Source organism: Oratosquilla oratoria, chromosome 10 (genome assembly GCF_046742065.1).
Source record: "Oratosquilla oratoria isolate Oo_2021 chromosome 10, ASM4674206v1, whole genome shotgun sequence".
Taxonomy (NCBI): Eukaryota; Metazoa; Arthropoda; class Malacostraca; order Stomatopoda; family Squillidae; genus Oratosquilla; species Oratosquilla oratoria.
In genome coordinates this window covers 57414915-57436076 of record NC_134786.1, presented here as the reverse complement: position 1 = coordinate 57436076, position 21162 = coordinate 57414915, and the positions used below count along the sequence as shown (strand labels likewise).

General features: G+C 48.2%; 1 protein-coding gene across 43 annotated transcripts in view; it reads left to right on the top strand.

Moving 5' to 3' along the window:
* Positions 1-21162, top strand: part of chb (CLIP-associating protein) — a 689317-nt gene that overhangs the window by 428688 nt on the left and 239467 nt on the right. For 33 of the 43 annotated variants that reach the window (XM_076191875.1, XM_076191872.1, XM_076191869.1 and 30 more), the window contains exons 1-2: positions 457-536; positions 6629-8524. The exons of the other annotated variants lie outside the window; for them this stretch is intronic. In XM_076191875.1, the coding sequence (XP_076047990.1) occupies positions 7120-8524 (1405 nt within the window). In that variant the 5' untranslated portion in view covers positions 457-536; positions 6629-7119. Of the gene's footprint in view, positions 1-456; positions 537-6628; positions 8525-21162 lie in introns of those variants that run through there. 43 annotated transcript variants of the gene reach the window in all.

The following is a 21162-nucleotide window of genomic DNA, read 5'->3' as shown; positions in this document are numbered from 1 at the left end:
CATCTCTGTTCTCCTCCCTTCTTTATTAGTCCCCCCACTTTGGCTAATCCTTCCTTCTTTGCGTCCACCCTTAGTCGCTCCCCACACGCGATATCTCCCCCATCCCTCACTCCACTTTTCCTCTTCCCCCACCTTCCTTCTCCCCACCTACGGTCTTCCCCCCACCTTCTCTCTTCCCCTTCTTATCCCCATACTCCGCGCAAGGTAGTTCTCCCCTCCCGTATCTCCCCTCGTCAGTGGGAGGGTGCGGAAGGGAGGGTAGGGAGGTGGCACAGGCACGGTAGACGAACGGACAACCCAAACGTAATAGACGATGTGTATGTGCGTGTGTGTGTGTGTGCGTGTTTCTATGCGTGCGTGCGTGGGGGGAAGGAGGGGTAGTGGTGGTGGGTGGGGTGGGGGGTCGGGGGGGGTTGGATGTTGGAAGGGTGGTTGGGTGGTTGGCGGCGCTGAACGGCAGTTTGCCTTGAGCCGTGGCCGGGGCGGGAACGGACGCGGACTGTAGAGCGCGCGCGCACCCACGCACACGTCCACACGTCAGTTCCCTCGCCGCGTCGAGAGGAGAGCTCCTCTCATGACATTTTGTTCGATTTCTCTTGAAAGATTTGTGTGAATACCTGTATGAGGGACACCGGGGGCCTGTTACCGGAAAAGGTCGCTCGGACGTTTATGTTTTGTGTCATTAATGCCGGAGGAACTTCTGGGTGACCAGAGAAGGAAACTTGTGTTTGGGTCGGACTGTGGAGAAAGAAGTTTGCTGTCTCCGTTTCGACCCCGAGTATCGTCATAAGGATTAGCGATGTACTGTGCTCTGAGGCGATAGACGAAGAAGTGTGGGGATGATTTCATCTAACGTTGTAGGGGAAGTATTGTGGGTGCCAGTTCCCGAAGGAGTGAAGCGAAGGTTTGAAGAGTGCCAGTAAGCAAGCCGGGCACTCACTCGGCTAGGAGTCGTGAGGCACTCGGGAGGGAGAGACGAGAGGGAAGGGTGGGGAGTGCCAGTCAAACCGTCACGTGATATTAGTGGAGATGGAGAGTTGCCTGCCCGGCACTACCCGCGGCACTGGTGCCAACCCGACGCTGTGCCCTCCTTTGGCAAGGAGGGCAGTCAATTCATTGGGCCCCTGATGCAGGAGGTCGGGGCCAGTGGGACAGTGCCCGAGAAGTGCTGGCAACCCACGGACGTGACTGGTGCGCCAGAGCTCGACTCAATGTCTGACGACAGGGATCTCTGTTGTGGCGCTGTTATGCAAGATTGCGCCGTGAGATGCGGCCCTGCATGAACGAGGCACTGCGAGTACTGTTGGGGAAAATGTGACCGTCGACACTTTGCTAGCTAGCATGGCTTGGCTTTGTAATGGTCTTGAGTCGTTTGTGATTGATAGTGTCTATCAGTGACATTCTTGGTAAGAGAAGTAAACTAGAAAGTTGGAGAACAAACCTCCGCCAAGGCAGTTCATTTCAAAATTTGAAAATAAATAAATAAACAATAGATCAATAAAGCGAGATCAAATTCGTGATCTGAATCACCACCTAAATCTAATGGTGTGTTACTTGGGCCAGACTCAACAACTCCGGAAGGAAAAAATAATCAAAATCCGTTCATAAATAGTTGTGTAAAATCCTATTTTGGCATCAAGCTAGGTCTTGGTTCGGTACCCGGGGCGACTGTCGGAAATTATTTGTACTATCTCGCTGTTACTAGCGATTCACTTCAGGTAGCTGTGTAAAGTTACTGTCGGTCCTACACTACCGAAAACATAATCACCTTGGTGGAGGTTATAAGAGACTGCTTACTCGTGACGAGTATATTACGACAGTTGAAGACCAAGACACCAAAAAGTGTCGTGGAATCTGGCTCCGTTTATTTTGACCTGGCGGATGTATTTTCCTTTAACCAGGCTTATTCGTTCATATATTTATTTATTTGTTTTTGTTTTATTTATTTTTGTCTCTCCAAAATGGTTTCTCAACAGTCATTAAAGATTTTTCTCTTAATAATCTCCGCCAGGTTGAAATAAATAGGCTGTAGTTCCACCACTATTTGCACAATACAGTGCCACTTGTCTTGGCCGTGGTTGCCCGCGACCCAGCTTGGAGTGATAACACTTAACACTTAATTCAAGTGGATAGTTTTTGTGTGATGGTTCTGTGCACATGAGACACTGTCAGAGGTGTTGTTATTGTGTGTCTGAGCAGCACCGAGGTCATGGATAGAATATGTTTATGAAAAACAGAATATAAGAACAAGCGCCAGACCTTATAGAGGAAGTTAATGGAAATAGGTTTAAGAAGGAAATATGCATGAACTGGTTCACCAAGAGAGTGGGTAACAAATGGAAGTCTAGCAATTGGTTGTTTTAAGAGAAAACGAGATAACTTTGGATAGGGATGACAGGTGGTGATGGACGTGGAACTGATCAGTGTAGGCCTTATGGTCCTTTGCAGTTTCCTTCAGTCCTGTGTTTTTATGGAGCTCCGTCGCTATCGAGGGGATGCCAAGGGATGAATAAAATAGTCTGGCGGCGCCCAAAATTAGATGGGCGGGTGCTTTGGGAGTCTTTAGGTGATAATTTCCCATAATTGTTTATGAATTTAGCGGTGACCTTCACATATGAGGCTAGTGAAGCCCACATTACTCGTGTTGACATCATTAATAGACCCATCAATGAAATACATGAATGATGCTATACGTAGTGGATAAAATGACCCCAGGTACTCAAGACAGTATCACGGTAAACGGACCGTCCTTAGCAACCATGTAGTTTTTTTAAGAAAAAGTTAGAGAACAACGTGGATGGGGATGACAGGTGGTGATGGTCATGGAACTGCCTAGTGTAGGCCGCATGGTTGCTTGCGGTCTCCTTCATTCTTATGTTATTATGTTCTTTATGTTCTTACGACAGTGCATGTGTTAGTCTCGTAACAAATTAATCTACGCGTGTGTATGTGTGTGTGTGTGCGTGCGTGCGTGTGCGTTTCCCTGAATGTATTAAGTAATTAGTAAGATAAGAGCTATGCTCGGAAGGTCCCGTACCAGTGCTCCCATCGATCAAATCCGGGTTTAATTTCCGGCTATCTTATCTGACTGAGCAGTTTCTTCCTATATCAAATCATTAATACGTGAAAGTGCATTTCTTAATGTCCTCTAAACGTGTGTGTGTGTGTGTGTGTGTGTGTGTGTGTGTGTGTGTGTGTGTGTGTGTGTGCGTGCGTGCGTGCGTGTATGTCTACCTGTGCCTGCGACTGCATTGTCTACGTGTGCTCGCATTTGTAATGTGATATCTGCCATTGACAAGCGCGCCGGATCAAGTAAGTCGACACCTGACCCGGGGAGGGAGGAGTCGGACAAGGGCTGCCCACCCACCCCCAGGTGGGTGGGGAGTGGGGGGATACCCGCACCCGGAAGGATCATTACTGGGGGGAGTTGAGGGTGAGCTTACCCTCACCTAGAAGAAAACATTCTTCTCTGCCATAGGGTGGACGGGTGTCCGTGATGAAGTCTTTGGTTCGGGGAATTCCTCTCTCGGGTGAATTAAATTGTCTGGTCGGGGTTAGTTTTATCCGCAACCAGGATGGATGAAATAACGCGCGCGCACACACACACACACACACACACACACACACACACACACACACACACACACACACACACACACACACACACACACACACACACACACACACACACACACACAAACTTAATCCAAGGCTTCCCCATCAATTAAGTACGTTCGATTGACGTCAACCAGAACAAGATTGGAAAAATGTGCCGTGCATTTGAAGGAATTAAACACCTGTCGCGACCAACACCTGCATACCTGTCCCGTCCACGTGCACCTAATCGATGTGGGGACATATGCTGTAATCGTGATGTCCTTAAGCCCCTCATGCCCCGAGGACCCCCCTCCCTTTAAAAAGGAAAACAAGGTCATCTGGCATTAGCTAGAATGAGATATTAAAGGGGTACCACGGGAAAAGAGAGAGCTAGCCCCTTCCATGAGTCCATATTTTAACGAATAGAATGGCCGTGACGTCAGCTGGCTCAACACTTGTATAGGAGTCCGGCCTGAGTCTGAAGAGGCGGTGATTGTTGCGGCAGCAGTCAAGGGCGAGCTTTCGAGTGTGAGCTTTGTGCTCGAGGGGGAGTCTGAAGGAACGTCAAGTGAGGCCGATGCTCCCCGTGTCGGGTCATTGGAGATAAGATGAAGATGAGGTTGCCTTAGTGACTCTTGTATTTTTATCTGTGTGTTTGGTATATGGAAAGACGCGACAGAGGAGTTTGCAGGAGTGACGTGGCAGAGGTTGGCACTTGTGTGATTCATGGAGGAAGTTGGGAAATATGTTTATTTAGCAGTGGACTTGTGGATGTGTATACGTTTTGTGTGGCGTGTTATGAAGAGATGATTGTGTGTGTGTGTGTGTGTTTGTTTGTTTAGCATCGCTGTCGACAAGGGTGCCACGGAGATGAATGAAATCGTTTGTGCGCTCCCAAACTTGTGTTCCTTTGTTGCTTTGCGTAGGCGGAGGGGAATACATATTCTGTTTACATGACATAAGAATGAAGGAGACTGGAAGAGACCATGAGGTCTATACTAGGTAGTTCATGCCCTTTATTACTAATCATCCCTATCCATAAAGTTATCTAATCTTCTCCTAAAATTACCGATAATTTCAGCGCTCACTACATGGTTACTAAGTCTGTTCTACGAGTTAACCACTCTTGATAAACCAGTTCTTGCCTATTTCCTTCTGAAACGCAAATTTGTCCATTTTAATTGTTACTACGAGTCCGGACTTGCTGTCTTTATACGATTATTTAGTGAACTGCAAGGTTGTAGAGGGGTAGCTGCTGGGGAGGAAGTTCTCCAGCGTTATGAGTAACACCCATCGTGTCTGGACGGTCGAGACTGTTCGAGTGTTTATGAATGAGCTCGCGTCTTTACTCGTGCGTGGGCTGTTGCGCACTTGTGCGATGATGGTGGAATTTCATAAATGTACGAATTCGGTCGCTTGCACGTCATCACAAGTTTTTTATATTGTGAGCTGTAATGCGTATGTACACACATGCAGGTTTGCTTGATTGCAAATGTTTTTGTGTTCGCCTGTGTGGTGGAAGGGGAGTTGTGTTTGTGTGGAAATGTTTTTGTGATAGGATAAAGATAGGGAGAGGAGAAAGAGACGGGGGAGAGAAAGAGAGAGGGAAAGAGTGAAGCAGACAGAGAACAAATTATTTATGCACCTGTACGCACGAGTACACTCGTATTTCCGGCACTTGTTTGTGTGCGTTCGCCTAATTTTGTGTGTTTATATGTAAATGGAATTGTGTTTTCAACTTATGTAAATGATCCAAAATGTTTTCGTTTGTTCAAGCGCACCAAAAAGGCTCTGTATCGTGTGTAATTTCGCGGTTATACTGTACGTCTAAATGGTGTCAGGGAAATTATTATTATTATTATCATAATCATTATTATTATCATCATTACCATCATCATCGTCATCGTCTGGTATGCCTCGTGAGTGAGAACGGTGACTTCCACTTAACATTGCTCATAGGGCGAAGGATGTCGGCTTCGGCCGCAGGTAGCTCAGCGCCTCCAGGTGTAGACTCCCTCACTTTTTTAGGTATAAGCGTGATTGGGGTCCAGGGTGGAGAACGCTAGTAATAGGATTACCCACAATTTCTCGTTATGCTGGAGGATTACCTCCCAGAGCGCGAGGAAATCTTTATCCCTACCTTTCCGGGTGGCACTTCTCGTGTGGTCTTGCCTGGCGCCAGGCGGCTCTGTTAATTTCCGTGGCACCCCCGAGGGAGAGAAAATTTTGTAGTTGATTCAGTTATATAACTGCAATTTTATCATTTATATTGCAGATTCAAAGTTTAGTTATGTCGTCAGAAAGAAATAAAGAAAAATAAGGAGGAAACTTGTTTACGCCCAGAGTTGGGCAGTGTGTCGTAAGTTGTATAACATGTTTATTAAACAAGTTGTTCGCGCTTGTACCACAACTTGGGCTCGATCTGTTTGCTCCCCACCGTGGAGGAGAACGAAGCGATTCGTCCGAGGATATGTAAACAATGTCTCTTCACGCGCAGTGACGTCATATGGTCTTAGCCGTAATGAAAACGTCTCAGGGCTACGTGATGTCCCTTCGACTCCGACGATGGGAACATCAAACATGGTCATACTTGATTAATAATTAATCAACCCGGCTGTCGCGGGACTCGATCCGGGGACCAACGTAATGCTTAGTCCACAGCTCAGTCAACTACACCACTGAGCATACAAAAGAGTCAGAACCTGGTATTAGCTGATTTTTTTCCATGGAGTTCATATTTCGTATACATAGACCTGTAATTCACATGTATGGCTTGTGGTCAGGTCGACATAAGATTAGGTCAGTTCACTTCTGTAATACAACGGACTATATGACGTCACGAGGTACTGTGCCTCATTGCTTCTTACCCATTATAAAATGAACCAACCTGTTCTTGTTGAGACCTTGCCCAGGGGTCGCTTGGTATTGGTATTCGAAAGTAGTGATATCAGCTGGGAAGACACGGGTATAGAAAACTACCCCTACGCTATAGCAATGAGATTAAACAAAGACATTCGTTTTTCTGTTACAGAAAATATTTACTTGAAACATTTTATTGTCTGAGTGAATTTGAGATCACACACGACCTGTTCCCCCCGAGGAGTCCAATAACGTGTTCAAGGACTTCCGGGCGTGGAGCCTTCCAGAGGAGAAGAAAAAAGGAAAGAAGAGGTGGTGGAGGAGAGGAGGAGGAGGACCATGAGCCACGCGCTTAGAGTCCTGTGATGTGAGCCGCCGAATGCGTACAGGGAGGAGGTGGACCTACAGTAGCTTCTGTCGACGCCCCCCAGAGTAGACCTCATCACCGCCGCTGCCGCCACCTCTTGACACCGTACCTGTCTGCTCAAGTGCCCTTAGCCCGCAGTCGTAGTGCCTTGACCCCCGTAGCACCTGTGGTACTCACTTCGCCTCCGTCCGTTGTGCCCAGCTACCCTCGTAGATGGTGTCCCTGAAGTTGGTTCTTCACTTCCTACTCCTCCTCCACCTCCACCCATCCCCCACTCCTTCACCGTGATCGCATCCATGCCTTCTGTAAGTCCCACTGATCCCGGCATGCTGGAGGGGGCCACGCCCCCTTCCGTAAGTCCCAACGGGTCCCAGGACCCAGTGGGCGGGTTCCTGTGCGGGGAGGGACCCCTGAGCCAGGTGACGGTGGGACGCGAGTGTGTGGCCCCGCGCTTCCAGATGAGCGGCGGGGTGGTGTCTCCTGATGGTGGCGTGGCGAGCCCCCTTTGTTCCCTGGACAGCACCTTGTCCTACGAAGTACACGAGGCTGACATCCTCAACCAAGGGGACGACAGTAGCCTTCGTCTCAACGGGGACGTGACGCCCTCGCCCACGCACTCCAGCAGCGCGAGTCCGGCGCCCGCCTCACCCCTCGTCATGGACCCGGCCACAAGCGGCAGCAGTCACACGATTAATTACCCAACGCCTGAGACGACGACCCCCTGCAGCAGCGCCCCGAGCAGTCGACCTCTTTCAGTGTGCACGCCTCAAGGTAGCCCAAAACTTTCGACGGGGCGTCCTGTCTCGAGGGGAAGCCCCGCCCCCGGCAGCCCTAGTTCCTCGGCGAGGCGCTCGGCCTCATCGGGGAGCCCAATCCCTGATAGCCCTAGATTTTCGACGGGGCGTCCTGCTTCGACGAGAAGCCCCACTCCCGATAGCCCCAGACTCTCGACAGTACGTCCTGCCTCGACGGGAAGCCCTGCCCCAGGTAGCCCTAGACTCTCGACGGAGCGTCCTGCTTCGACGAGAAGCCCCACTCCCGATAGCCCCAGACTCTCGACAGTACGTCCTGCCTCGACGGGAAGCCCTGCCCCAGGTAGTCCTAGACTCTCGACGGAGCGTCCTGCTTCGACGGGCAGTCCTACTCCTGGTAGTTCTGTCGCTTCCAAAAGCCCCTCCACTGTTAGCACTAATGTGACTCCGAGGGGCTCAGACTTCAGCAGCCCCGTCAAGATGAGGAATACCTCTACCAGCAGTTCCATTGTAACGAGGAACCCCAACACCACCACCAGCAGTATCCCTGCCACCACCGGCGTCCCCGCCACGCCGAGAGCTGGTGCTTCCGAAGGGGTACGAAGCCCCAGAATTAGCCTGGCGGCTATGGGGACTCAGCCCCGGGGCCCGCCTGTCATGAGGTCTCACTCAAACACTTCGACCGCCTCGTCCTCGTCCTCCTCGACGGCCATCGTGACCCCGGTCAAGTCCAAGGAGGAGCTGGACGCGTACATCCAGCACCTGGACTCGCTGTGGTCGCAGGAGGACGAGTGGATCATGATCTTCGACAACCTGCTGAACAACGCCACGCTGGCGTCGACGCGGTCAAGGCGCCATACTCATCACTGTCACCCGGGACACCACTCGGCCCACTCCACGCCCTACGTGTCGCCCTACGCGTCGCCTTACTCCTCGCCCTCCAAGTCAGGTAGGTGATGTTTCTCTCCGCCCCCCCCACCCCCGGGGGTGTCCTTCGTCGGCGTTAGGTTGTCCAGAATGAGGCGTACGTAATGTACGTATGTCGTATTGTGTTGACCAAGTCTGGTACGTGTTTACCTTGCTCGTCGTCCAGAAAGATGTGTGTATGTGCATGTTCCAGTGTCCCGAGTCAGGTACTCCTGTGGACACCGAATCTTGACCCTTGAGGTGACAAAAATATGCATGCACACACACGGCCTTCTAGAATATCAATACAAGGAACCTACACAAACTGAACAAAATAGGGGCATGTTCAATATCTCACCCCACCTAATTCCTTTAATACCCATTGCCCCAAAAAAAAAAAAATGCAATCCCTAGTTGCCCTCCAAAATCCATCCCGGTAGACATTTGCCCACCCCTCTTGTTTTCTTCTTCCTTTTGTTCCTCGGTTGTGAGCTAATGTCCTTCACCCAGCCAATTGTTCCATTTTATCCATAACCTTTCCTGTTCCCAGACATTTGGTCCACCTTCTCCTTAACCTTTCCTAATATTCAGTGACCCCTCCCTCCCTCCCTCCCCCTTCCCCCGTTCCTGCCGTTCCTCTTATTTAATCTCAGTCGTGTGTATTACGAACATTTACTTGAAAAAGCTGTAACAAGCGAAATGTCGTACTAATAAAGGCTTCTCCGTCCTCACTTGTGGTGCATATTTCGATAGACTAAAGGTCTTCTCGCACGGGACATTTTTTTTGGTTACTGAGAACGGAAATGACACTTATTTGTGGCGAGGAATTAAATACGTGTGTTCTAGAAATCCGTGCACCAATTTGATTGGTTGATGGATTGATTTTTGTATAAAAAAGAAAAGAAAAAGAAAAACGGGTCCCTATGATTGTGCATCTGATTGTCCACATTTAGTTGTGGGCCACCAACCACCCTAAAGTGGCCCTTGACTGGGGACCCCAACATAGAGAAGATAAACATAAAGTGTACGATTAAAGTAACACACAGAACTTCACCTGTTTGTAACTTCAGAAAGTTTGTGTCGCGTCACCGGATTGACGGGGTTTTTGGAAGGGAATTGAGGCGGCAATCCCTCGGGAGACCGACAGACAGACAAGCAGGCAAGACCTCCTTCAGTTGGGAGGAGGACCCAATACGCATCAATCCGTGCTGTAGGACAAAAGGAGAGGAGGGACAGGACAAGGAGAGGGATGGGTTTTGAAGGCACATGTGCACGCGCGCGCGCATACACACACACACACACACACACACACACACACACACACACACACACACACACACACACACACACACACACACGGATACATGCACTTGCATCCTCACGCACTCGCTTGCACACACGCATGCATGCACATATACGAATTTATAAACTAAGTTTGATCAGTAGGTAAACACATACACACGACCGAGCGCTTGTTTACACAAATATCCCCCACCCCCTCGCCACCACCACTAATATCTCTGTACTGAGTGACATTCTCGATATTAATCTAAGATGTTTGCTCTCATCGAGTGGAGACATTGTGCCAGTTCGGGAAATGCGAAGTAATTATCCTGATGCGTGTCATCCGACGCGGACTGCATGACGCTCATGTTCGTTTCTGCCACACGAGGGAAGCGCGGTTTCAGGTGCACTCACTCACACACACACACACACACACACACACACACACACACACACACACACACACACACACACACACACACACACACACGGCTCGACGGCGTAATGGTAGCGTTCGTAACCGCTATTCCAGCGGTCCGAGTTCGATTCCCGTCTAGGGCTGAAATTATTTCAGAATCGCTGCGCTGCGAGCCGGCACTCCAGCTCTTGTGGGCGGAGAGTTGGGTGCGTGTGTGTAAGGAATTACCCATAGACCAGGCATATTTGAGCTCAGAGCTCCCATTTGGGAGTGTAATAGATCGGTCACGAGTCCAACACGTGATCCAAAACCATGGTGAATCATACATATACGCATTCACACACGCACACAACAAAACCACGGTGTGTGTGTGTGAGTGTGTGCATCAAATCTATAATAAAATCCGGCAGTCAGGAAGCCCCGAACCTGGACCGCATGGTCAAAATCGGGTATCGTCTTGCCACGCAAATGATTAAAAGGATCGGAACCTGATTTTAATCCTCTGCCAGATTTTACTATTTAAAAATTATCACTGCAACAAGTCATTTGTTCCATTTTACACACACACACACACACACACACACACACACACACACACACACACACACACACACACACACACACACACACAGTGAGAGAAGGTAGAGTTTCGGTATACGGATACCGCGTGACGGAGAGGTAGGTAGGTCACGTGTCTTGCGGTGGCCGGGCCGAGGGAAGCGAGGTTCCCCGCCGGAGGTGGACGGTGACCATGCAAGGGGCACGTGACCCCCGGAGGGGAGGAGAGAAGTTAGTGGGGTGGGGTTGTTGTAGGGGATGTTGGTGGTGTTAAGTAGGACTTGGGGAAGGGTATAGGAGGAAGTTTGGAGAGGATGATATCACGTAGTGGATAGCTGGGACTCTTAATTTATAATCGAAACTTTAGGCGCCGAGGGGCTGTCGCTGAGGACAACCAAAGTAAAAGGGAAAAGTGCCACCACGGCTACAGAAGGGTTTATGTGCTATAGAAGGAAGCTGGGGATGCCACGGGGGTGGATAGAATAGTATGGCGGCAGCCAGGATGAAAGGGAAAGTGCCTCCCGGTGCGGAAGGGTGTAGTACCACGGAGATGAATGGAATAGCCAGGCGGGCGCCATCCGGTAGGGAAGGGATCAAGTCCCCGTGAGGTTTCCCACGCGTTCTCTAATTGCAGCCTCACGAACCCGAATGATGCACATGTGAGAAATGCTGATGCGGTGAGCCCAATATGACCTCCGCCCGTTTTCTCTAATTAGGCTCGTGAGGGCGCCTGTGCGACAACTGTTTACGGTTGGGGCAACAGGTGTAGGGTCACACATCTGCGGTCGTTGTGGGGAACTTTTAATGAATATTCCATTCAGTGTCAAGGGTATCACTGCACCTGTGAACCACTAGGATGGCACATGGTTTCACGAATAGGACCATATTGTGGATGCCTGGTGATTTTATTCCTGTGCTGGAGTGATCTGAAGGATGAAGAATAGCAGTGCATAAGTGTGGGAGATATGTCGTTTGTAACTCAAGTGCAGAATGTGCTTAGGTTGTGGTCATGTACACGTGTGTGTTAGTGAACGCTCTGGCTCATACTTTCACACACACATGCGCACATGCATCTAAATACTTACTTTTTATTTTTCAGTGCCCTTGATGCTAACATTTTTAAGGAACTGTAGTTATTCGTTTTCTCATAGATTGCTAATCATCACTACGTAAATGAGTATCTTGTGGCGTTAGCAAGAAGCAAATTATTGTTTTGGGAACATAATGGTGATGGTGTCGTTAGCGGTGGTCGTGGTTAGCATGGTATTGGTGATGATGAAAAAAGGAGACTCTTGTGTCAGAAAGTCGTAATGTTGATCATGGGAAGCAGTGGTGATGATAGCATTTGCGTGGCATTGATGGTAAATTTAATGAAGGTGGTATTGGTAACAGTGGAAGTGGTGATGACGTCAGGGGGGTGGTGCGTCAGTTAGTGATTGGCACTGGTCATGGCATGTGGTGATGGTGATGACTCGTACGTGTGGTGGTGATGATGACTTGTATGTGCGATGGTAATCAGAGGTAGCAGTGCCCGTGTTGGCCCGTCACGGTCGGGCGGGTTTGTATGTCGCCCGCCGAGTCATCGCCGCAGGCCCTTGTTCGGGCCGGAGTCTGTGATGCATACGCACGCAGGCCCTCGGGGCGTCTGGTGCCAGCTGGTCCTCAGCTGGCGGACAGCAGGGCGTCAGCTGGGCGTATGGCCTGTTGACCACGTGGGTAAGAGTCTGTAGCGAGAGAAGAACACGCCTGCGTGGTGTTCGCGAGCGTTTTACAAACATGTGGCACTGTAGCGACAGAATCACCCAATACCGCCGGAGGCGTGTCGGCAGAGGCCTTTCACTCGACGCGGGTGGAGCGAGGAGTTACTCCGGAGCCTCATCTCATGCTACCGGGATCAAGGGCATCCGGGGGAAGGGCCGGGGCGGGGTGCAGTGTTTGTGTCGTTAGTGCCGGAAATTAGAGCCTGGGGAGGTGGCACTCAGGTGATGTGGTGCCATGGTAGCTTGTAAACACACACACACACACACACACACACACACACACACACACACACACACACACACACACACACACACACACACACACACACACCAAGCACAAATAAGAATATAAAGAAATTAGAAAGAATCCAAAGAGCAACGACAAAGATGGCTCCAACACTTTCATAATTGACATACGAACAATGATTGTCTGAACTGAAATTACCAACTCTTGAACAAAAAAGAGAAAGAAGAGATCTATTGGCCATTTACAGAATCATGAAAGGCATGGAAATCCTTGACAGAGAAGACTTATTAAAGTGGGATAAAAGGAAAACAAGAGGACATGAAAAAAAAAACTCAAAAAGGATAGTTATATAAGAAATCTGAAAAAATAGCTTTCCGCAGAGTGGTGGATGTCTGGAACAAATTGGACGAAACATTAGTGTGTGCAAAAACCAATCAAGATGCTGAGAGGTACAAAGACGGGTCACTACGAGCATAGCTCCCCTTCCCGTATAATGCAACTTGGTAAATACATACACAGAGTGTAGGTATTGGTCATACAATCTTGATCTCTTTTAGGTTTCCATTGTAACTGTTTTCACGGCGTGAAGCGGACATAATCGTAAGTCTCTTGAGGCCAATTCCTTAGTTCTCTTTGGCACCAAGGGAGTGCCACGAAGTGCCAAGTGCTAAACGGAATGTGGAAGGAAAAATATCGTCCGGTACTGAAGGGGCTGCTTAGAATAAGCTATCGGGGGAGATATACGGAGACGAATAAAATCACCCGGCGGCATTCATGAGAAGAGGAAAAGTGACACCCGGTATGGGAGGGGGGGATTAAGGTACCTTTTGCTCGGTGCCATTATTAGCTTCCTACCACAGTCATCGGCGGGTGACGCGCATCCTACCTGGTATCCTATTTGGGTAAACGCGTTCGGTTAAAATAAGGATCAGCCTCGTACTTTGCAGCTGGAAGCAAAACCGTCCCATCATTCAAAGAATTAGTGAATAGACGATCGTTTGACGATTATCATTGAACCATGAACGATCATCGTTGAACGATTATCGCACCGAGAAAAACGTTCATTTAAACATGTCATCACACAAGCTCTTTGACTCTATTAACGTTATCTCGAGAGAGAATACTGAGAAGAGGTGGGTGTTTCTCCAGAAGGGTAGAGAGAGAGAGAGAGAGAGAGCAGATAACGCTAATCGAGGTGATTCAGTCTCGGGGCTCCTTCTCTCGTTTCCTGTTTATCTAAACTAGATAATGTTTTTCTTCATTGGTATGCCAATGTTTTGTTTATATTCTCTATCATTTGGCTATAGTAAGTATGTTTCATTTAGATGAATCGTTTAGGATCTAAGTGAAAATCAAAGTCTGAATGAGAACAGGTCAGCTCACTTCGGAAAGAGAACTAACGGGGTTACATCACGATGTTGTTCGCAAGGTGAGTCAGAGGGAAGAGATACTGGAGTCGAGTCAGTCGATATGACGTCATATCGTTATTTTTTTTCCCGAAGTGAAGTGAACTGTTCCTTTGTGGACTTTATTTCAGATAACGAGGTAATAAACAATAAAATAACTTCGGAGAAAAAATAAACTATATGACATTACATAACTCGCTATGTGCCATGCACTCAGCCATGGTACTAAACCAGGGATATATAGACGTGTGTGTGTGTGTGTGTGTGTGTGTGTGTGTGTGTGTGTGTGTGTGTATATATATATATATATATATATATATATATATATATATAGCCATTCTGAGTCCACTGCTGAACAAAGGCCTCCTTCATAGTACTCCATGATTCACACGACCGCGCCAACCTCTGCCACGTCACTCCTACAAACTTCTCAATCTCATCTCTTCACTTTCTGTCTGGTCTTCCTCTTCCATGCTTCTCGTCTTGCGGCGTCCACTCAGTAACACACTTGCTCCATCGCTCATCAATCGTTCGTACTAACTTACCTGCCCAATTCCACTTCCTCTCTTTTACCGCCTCCACAATATCTTTAACTCTAGTCTGCTCTCTCACCCAACTTGCTCTCTTTCGGTCTCTCAACTTTATTCCCACCATTGATCTCTCCATTCTCCTCTGTGCAGTCCTTAGCTTTGTTTCCATCGCCTTCGTCTGTTTCCAAGTCTCACACCCGTAGATTATTGCTGGGAGAATGCATTAATTGTAAACTTTACGTTTCAAACATAAAGGTAGACAACCTCTCAGGATTTTATTATACCAAACATTTTCCAACCAATTGTAATACGTCTTTTTATTTCATTATCATGATCTTTGGTCACTTTCACCATCTGGCCTAAATAATTATATTCTTCAACTTCAAGACTCACCATCGATTATAATCTTTTTACTTTGAACTTTCGTGTTGAACATTACTTTGGTCTTACTCTTATTCATTTTTAAACCTACTTTGAGACTTTCCTTGTTGAGATCACTCAGCATATCTTGCAAGTCTTTTTTTTTCTGAAATAAGAATGATGTCATCCGCAAATCTTAGGTGGTTCAAATATTCGCCATTAATCTTCAAACCTTTCTCTTCCCAACTCAACTTTCTGAAAATGTCTTCCAAACAAGCTCTAAATAGTTTGGGTGAAATGGTATCGCCTTGCTGTACTCCTTCCTCGATTTTGATCTTTTCTGTATCATTATGTAGTCGAATTATAGCGGTACCATTCGCTTAAATCTTTTCTAAAACTCTTACGATCTGTTAGTTTGTACCCTGCTTGCGTAATGAGTTTAGTATTGCTATTTGTTCTACCGAGTCAAAGGCCTTCTCGTAATCTACAAAAACTAAACAGAGAGGTATATTATATTCTGTCGTTTTCTCGATTAGTTGGTTCATCGTCTGCAAATGGTCCAAAGTCGAATATCCGCTCCTAAAGCCTGCCTGTTCTCTCGGTTGGTTTCCATCTAGAACTTGACTTAGTCTATTGGTAAGGGTATATTATATATATATATATATATATATATATATATATATATATATATATATATATATATATATATATATATATATATATATATAATCAAGTTTTTAATTATTGTGTTTGTTGATGGCGTCTTATTTTAAGGAATTTACACAAAGTATTTGGACTTGGAAGGCAGGTTGGTTCTTCACGCGCCTCCACATGACGTCGCCCTTGTCTTCGTTCCGAAACGAACTGACGTGATCAAGAAACCAGTGACGTCGATCCAACAACTGCAAAGTCGCATCCGTCCGCCTTCTCAACAGACAAACGGGCTCTCATTTCATGTGTATCGACTCTGCCCTGCGCCGTCCACGACACGACGTCGTAGTCTCAAATAACCATGGTTGTCTGTGGACGCTTTAACTCGTAGTCGTAACATGGGAAAGCGTCCATAGACACCTAAAGTTATTTAAGAGCACGACGTCGTGCCGTGGACGGCGCACGGCGAAAAGTCGATACATGTGAAACAAGCCTAGAACCTCCACTTGGGCGACGGGGTGGGAGTCGATAAAGGGCCGATGCCAAGCGATTTGTAGTTTGTGTATTTGTGGCGACATCGATTCGGTCGGGATCATATTGCCGAGCTGCCGGGCAGACGCTATTATGTGGCGGAACAGGAGCGGCGGGGCCGGCAGCTGGTGGAGATTTGGGACACGCAAGTTAAAAAAAAAAAAGTTTGGGGAAAAGGGCGAAATGAGGAAGGGTTGGGATAGTATGGTTAGAGTGAAGGAATTACAGAAAAGGTCAGGAAAAAGGCAAGAGAAGGCAATCGTTCAGTGTTATGTTTCGAACTGATTACATATAAACCACGAAAGGTGTATACACTGTGTACCGAAATCCGTGGGCTGTTACATAAGAACCTAAGAATAAAGGAGACTGCAAGAGACCATAAGGCCTACTCTAGGCAGCCCATGAATAAGACAAGAGACGTGAATAGACCCAGGAGTTCTATGGCACGTTTTACACGTCACGACCACGTGTGAAAGCGTGTTTATTGGAGAGCGCGACATCGTGTCGTGGACGGCACACGGCGAAAAGTCAATACGTGTGAAACGAGCCCTACACCCACCGGTCTCCTCTGAAGCTGAATAAAATCGCCTGACGATAGGCAGCAATATATATTAAGAGCACTGGCTTTCTCTTCTCTCTCTTGAGAGTGCACGCACGCACGCACTCATTGACATTCTATACTTTTACGAGAACACATTACTGCCGTTTATACAAATTCCGTTGAATGGATTGGAATATATTTAGTGTGTGTGTCTGTGTGTATGAACTTGCGCATGTGTTTTTACGTCTCAGTTCGCATGTGTGCGTGAGCGAAAGCTAAGATAGAAGATTGATAGGCCGTGAGAAAGAAAAAAGTGAGAGGGAGTAGAGAAAGTACATTGGAATGAGGTGATGGCGTCCTATCTCCCGCCAGTCTCACACTGGGAGATTCTTCTCTGCGATGAAGGGTGGCACCTTTGCCCTTTGTGTTCGGACTTCCTGGGCAAGTCACCGGGGGTTGTCGAATGTGGGATTGCTCGAAGCGAGGAAACCGGCCCACTACTCTGCACAGTACTCTGTCCTCCGTCGATAGTACCACGTCAGGCTCGTACCGTATCTTATCGATGTCAGCTGCTCGGGTATCAGGCCTAATAGCTCTCCCCCCCCCACACACACACTCCACTCTCCACATCCACCACCTCCTCTATAACCGTCACGTATTCTACCAACCACACAATGTCTCTCTCTCTCTCTCTCTCTCTCTCTCTCTCTCTCTCTCTCTCTCTCTCTCTCTCTCTCTCTCTCTCTCTCTCTCTCTCTCTCTCTCTCTTCCTTACTTCTCTCCCTCCCCCTTCCTCCTTCCTCCTTCCTCCCCTTCCTCCTTCCTCCCCTTCCTCCCTCCTTCCCTTCCGCCATCCCACCATCCCTCTCTTCTCACTTCTCCCTCTCTCCAACAGCTGTGTAGGAGGGTGTGGTAGAGCAGCAGGGTGGCATCCTACGTCGCTGCCCGGACATTTTGAAAGTCATTAGCCCGGCGGAGAATTGATGCCTCGTGATTGGTGGCTCTGGTCCGCAGTGTCTCATTGCATGCAATGGGAATTGCGTCATCCGCTGGGAATTGCCCAGGCGGGGCGCTGCATGGGCAGAATGAAGGTGGCACTGCGTGGCACTGTTCCCCCGGCTGAATAGATGCGTTTGGTGTTAGAAAAGAGTCGGTGTTGGCCTCATTTCTTACCTCTGGTCCGTGTATGTTAAGTTGAGGAAGAAGAAGAAGAAGAAGAAAAAAAAAAAACGAGCGAAATGTTCTGGTTTAAGGCGGCGAAGAACGCTCTACAGGCCTTTTTTCACATTTCATATTATTTATTTATTCATAGTTTATTAGTTTATTTACTCTGGAGCCAGGGGGTTGGAGGGGGTGGGTGCTCGGAGGCAGTCAACGAAATCGGCAAAATGTTGTTCTTCCATAGCGCTGATAACATTGTGATGACAAATCATCTGCACACTCGAAGTCTGCTCCTGAGCGTCTCTCTCAGGTTCTTTCACGAGTCACTCGACCTTGCCACATCACTCCTGCAAACTTATTTGTGTCGTGTCTCCTCCTGAGGACTGTCTTCTCTCTCCCATGCTACGTGTCCTTTGACGTGTGTAGGGGTCTCTTCTGATTGAATGAAATAGCCTGGCGGCAGCCAGAGTCAGTATAAAGTTAATGTGTATGCCAAAGGATTATTGCTGTCCGTAAGAGCTTCTTTCATCTGAAAGAAATCGTGAAATGGCTTAAAGAACACATTTAGGTCGTCATTGGACGTGAAGAGGTACTAGAGAGGTACGCCTCGGAAAGTCGTCATTAGAAGTGAAGAGATACGAGAGGTACACTTCGGAAGGGGGTGATGTAAGCTTAAATCAATCGTCTGTCGACAACCAGAATATATATTTTTTTAATTTGTCAATAATAGTGAAAGGGTTGATTACCAATTCGTGGGGCTGCCATCTCTGGCAACACTGATCTCGCATTCGATGAGTTGTGGGTTCGAATCCCACACTCCTCTCCAGTTCCCAGCAGCGACTGTTATCTGTCCCAATAGTCCTTAAAACGCATATATAGGGCAAAAGTGAAGGCTTCGGCCGCAGCTATTCAGCGCCTAATGGCGTAAACTCTTCACCTCATCATGCCGGGGCAAAGGAGAACAGCAAAGGTAACATGAGGCAAGTAAGGAGGCAAATCAGGTGTTTAAGGAGTCTGCTACGAGTTATTAGACGTATGTAAACAACACTATTCGAGGATAATTACTTTTGGAGAAATGGAACCAATTTTTTATCACACTTGACCTGCTTCTGTACATGTGTAAATTGAGTTTTAGGAGTTCCTTGGTGTTTACATACGTTGGAGCTGTCAGTGTGTGTATGTTAGTGTAAGATTTTTGTGGCTGCTTGATTGGGTGTGTACGTGTGCATATGCATAGCCTTGTGGTTGTGGGCTTTCATGCGTATGCACATCCGTGCGCGCGCACGTGTACAATAACCTGCGCAACAAGATGATTTTGCAAGTGTTTGTGCCTGTTTCCGAGCACACATTTGCGTGCGTTTGTGTCAGCGTGCACGCAGTTTTGCGCGTGTATGTCAGTGCGCGTGCGCGCGACCAAATTAGCAAACGAGGAAGCTAGTCAGGTATTCATAAGTTGAGAAAAGCCCCATTTTGGTGAACAAGAAAAATGTTTTGTATTTACCTTTTACTTGAAAGGAGGATCAGAAGAGGTGGCGTGAATGTGAAGTCATGGAGGCTTTAACAGTGGATACAGTAATGCTATTATTTACGCTTTGTTGAGACATTTCAAGACTATTAATCAATATTCTGGTCACATACCCGGGAACCAACTAGAATGTGAATAGAGAAGTGCCGTAATCCTGTAGGTCAATTAGTCCCCAGGTGTTCGGAATCCACTGCTGAACAAAGGGCTTTCCCAACATCCCCCTTGAATCGCACGACGATGCCGTGCTCTCATCGTAACCACGATACGATGAGACTAAGAATGTGACGTGTGTGTGTGTGTGTGCGCGGCGCAATGCTATGTGGAGAGTTTCAGGAGGCGGCGGCGGCGGCGGTTGCGGCGGCGGCGTCGGGCGGGGCTGACGTGTTTGCGTGTTGAACAGTCGTTCCCGCGTCTTTTGCATTGTCAATGACACTGCTGCAGCCACGCGCGCTGTGGCGTGTCGTGCCCGGTCGTGTGTCGTAACGGACCGGGTCGTTCTCCCACGATAGGCAGTGTCATGTTTACAACGGGTTCCGTCCACGAAGTGTCGTGTCCGAATATGCCCTGACGTGTCATGTCGCATCGGGCGTGACTTTCTAAACGGGATCGCGTTAGAACTTGTGTCGTGTGTCGTGTCTGAACAAAACATGTCGTACCATTTTGAAGCGAGGTTTGCCCTACCCCGACGGTCTGTATCCGAATCGTGTCACGACTGTGTCATGTGTCGTGTCAAAGCTGTGTCGAAGCGTGCCGTGCCATGCCGTCCCGTGTCGTGCCGCCTCGGATTTCGAACGAGGCTCTAGATTGCTGATTGATTCCAGGAAAGGGAAGCTAAAAGTTGCTTGCTGGTGAGGTGGGGGTGGGGGGAGTGAGGGGTGGTAAGCGTTGCTTGGGAGTTGATAGGATCCTAAGGTCAATAGTCCCGTGGCTACCAAGGGGGTACCACGGAGACGAATGAAGTAATTTGGCGGCAGCCAGAATAAAACGACAGAGGCCACCAGGTGCGTAAGGGGTTATCCTGGATAAGCTACCGAGAGGCACCAGGAGAGATGAATGAAATCGCCTGGCGACAGGCAGAAGGAAAAATGCCACCCGGTACGGGAGGGGTTAATCCGAAGAAGGGCATGGGCATGTGTGCTGCCTGGAGCAAAGTATGAAAATCGGGAAACAGTCATTCAGGAATATTAAAGGAGAAAGACTTGGCCGTGTTGGACGTCAAGACCAGGAGCTCTTGGAGTGATGAAACGCGTCCGTGGAGGCCCTCTGTGGCACAGGAGGAAAGAGGAGGAGGAAGAAGAAGGAGGAGTGGGCACAAGAGGAAGAAAAAGAGGAGGAGGAAGAAGGGTGAAGGAGGAGGAAGAAAGGTAAAGGAGGAGAAAGATGGAGGTGGGGTTCTTCTGTGAGTACCAGCCATTGAGGAAATGTTCCAAGTTGGAGTATTCCCTTCTTTCAGGGTCGGGTGTATTCTGGCGGACGCCCCTCGGTAGCGAAAATAAAATTTATCGGGGACTTCATCCTTATGGACTTTGTGTTACTGATCCATCTGTTCCATCTGTCTCCAAGATGTTTTATTCAGCTGGTTATAGAGGTCAGGGTACAGCGTGAGGATGGGGCGGGGAGGGGGTGGCGAAATGGGTGGCAGAAAATAATCCCCCGAAGGAAAATATTCCTCCTAAGATACATGAAAGCAGTCAAAGGTGAAGAGTAAG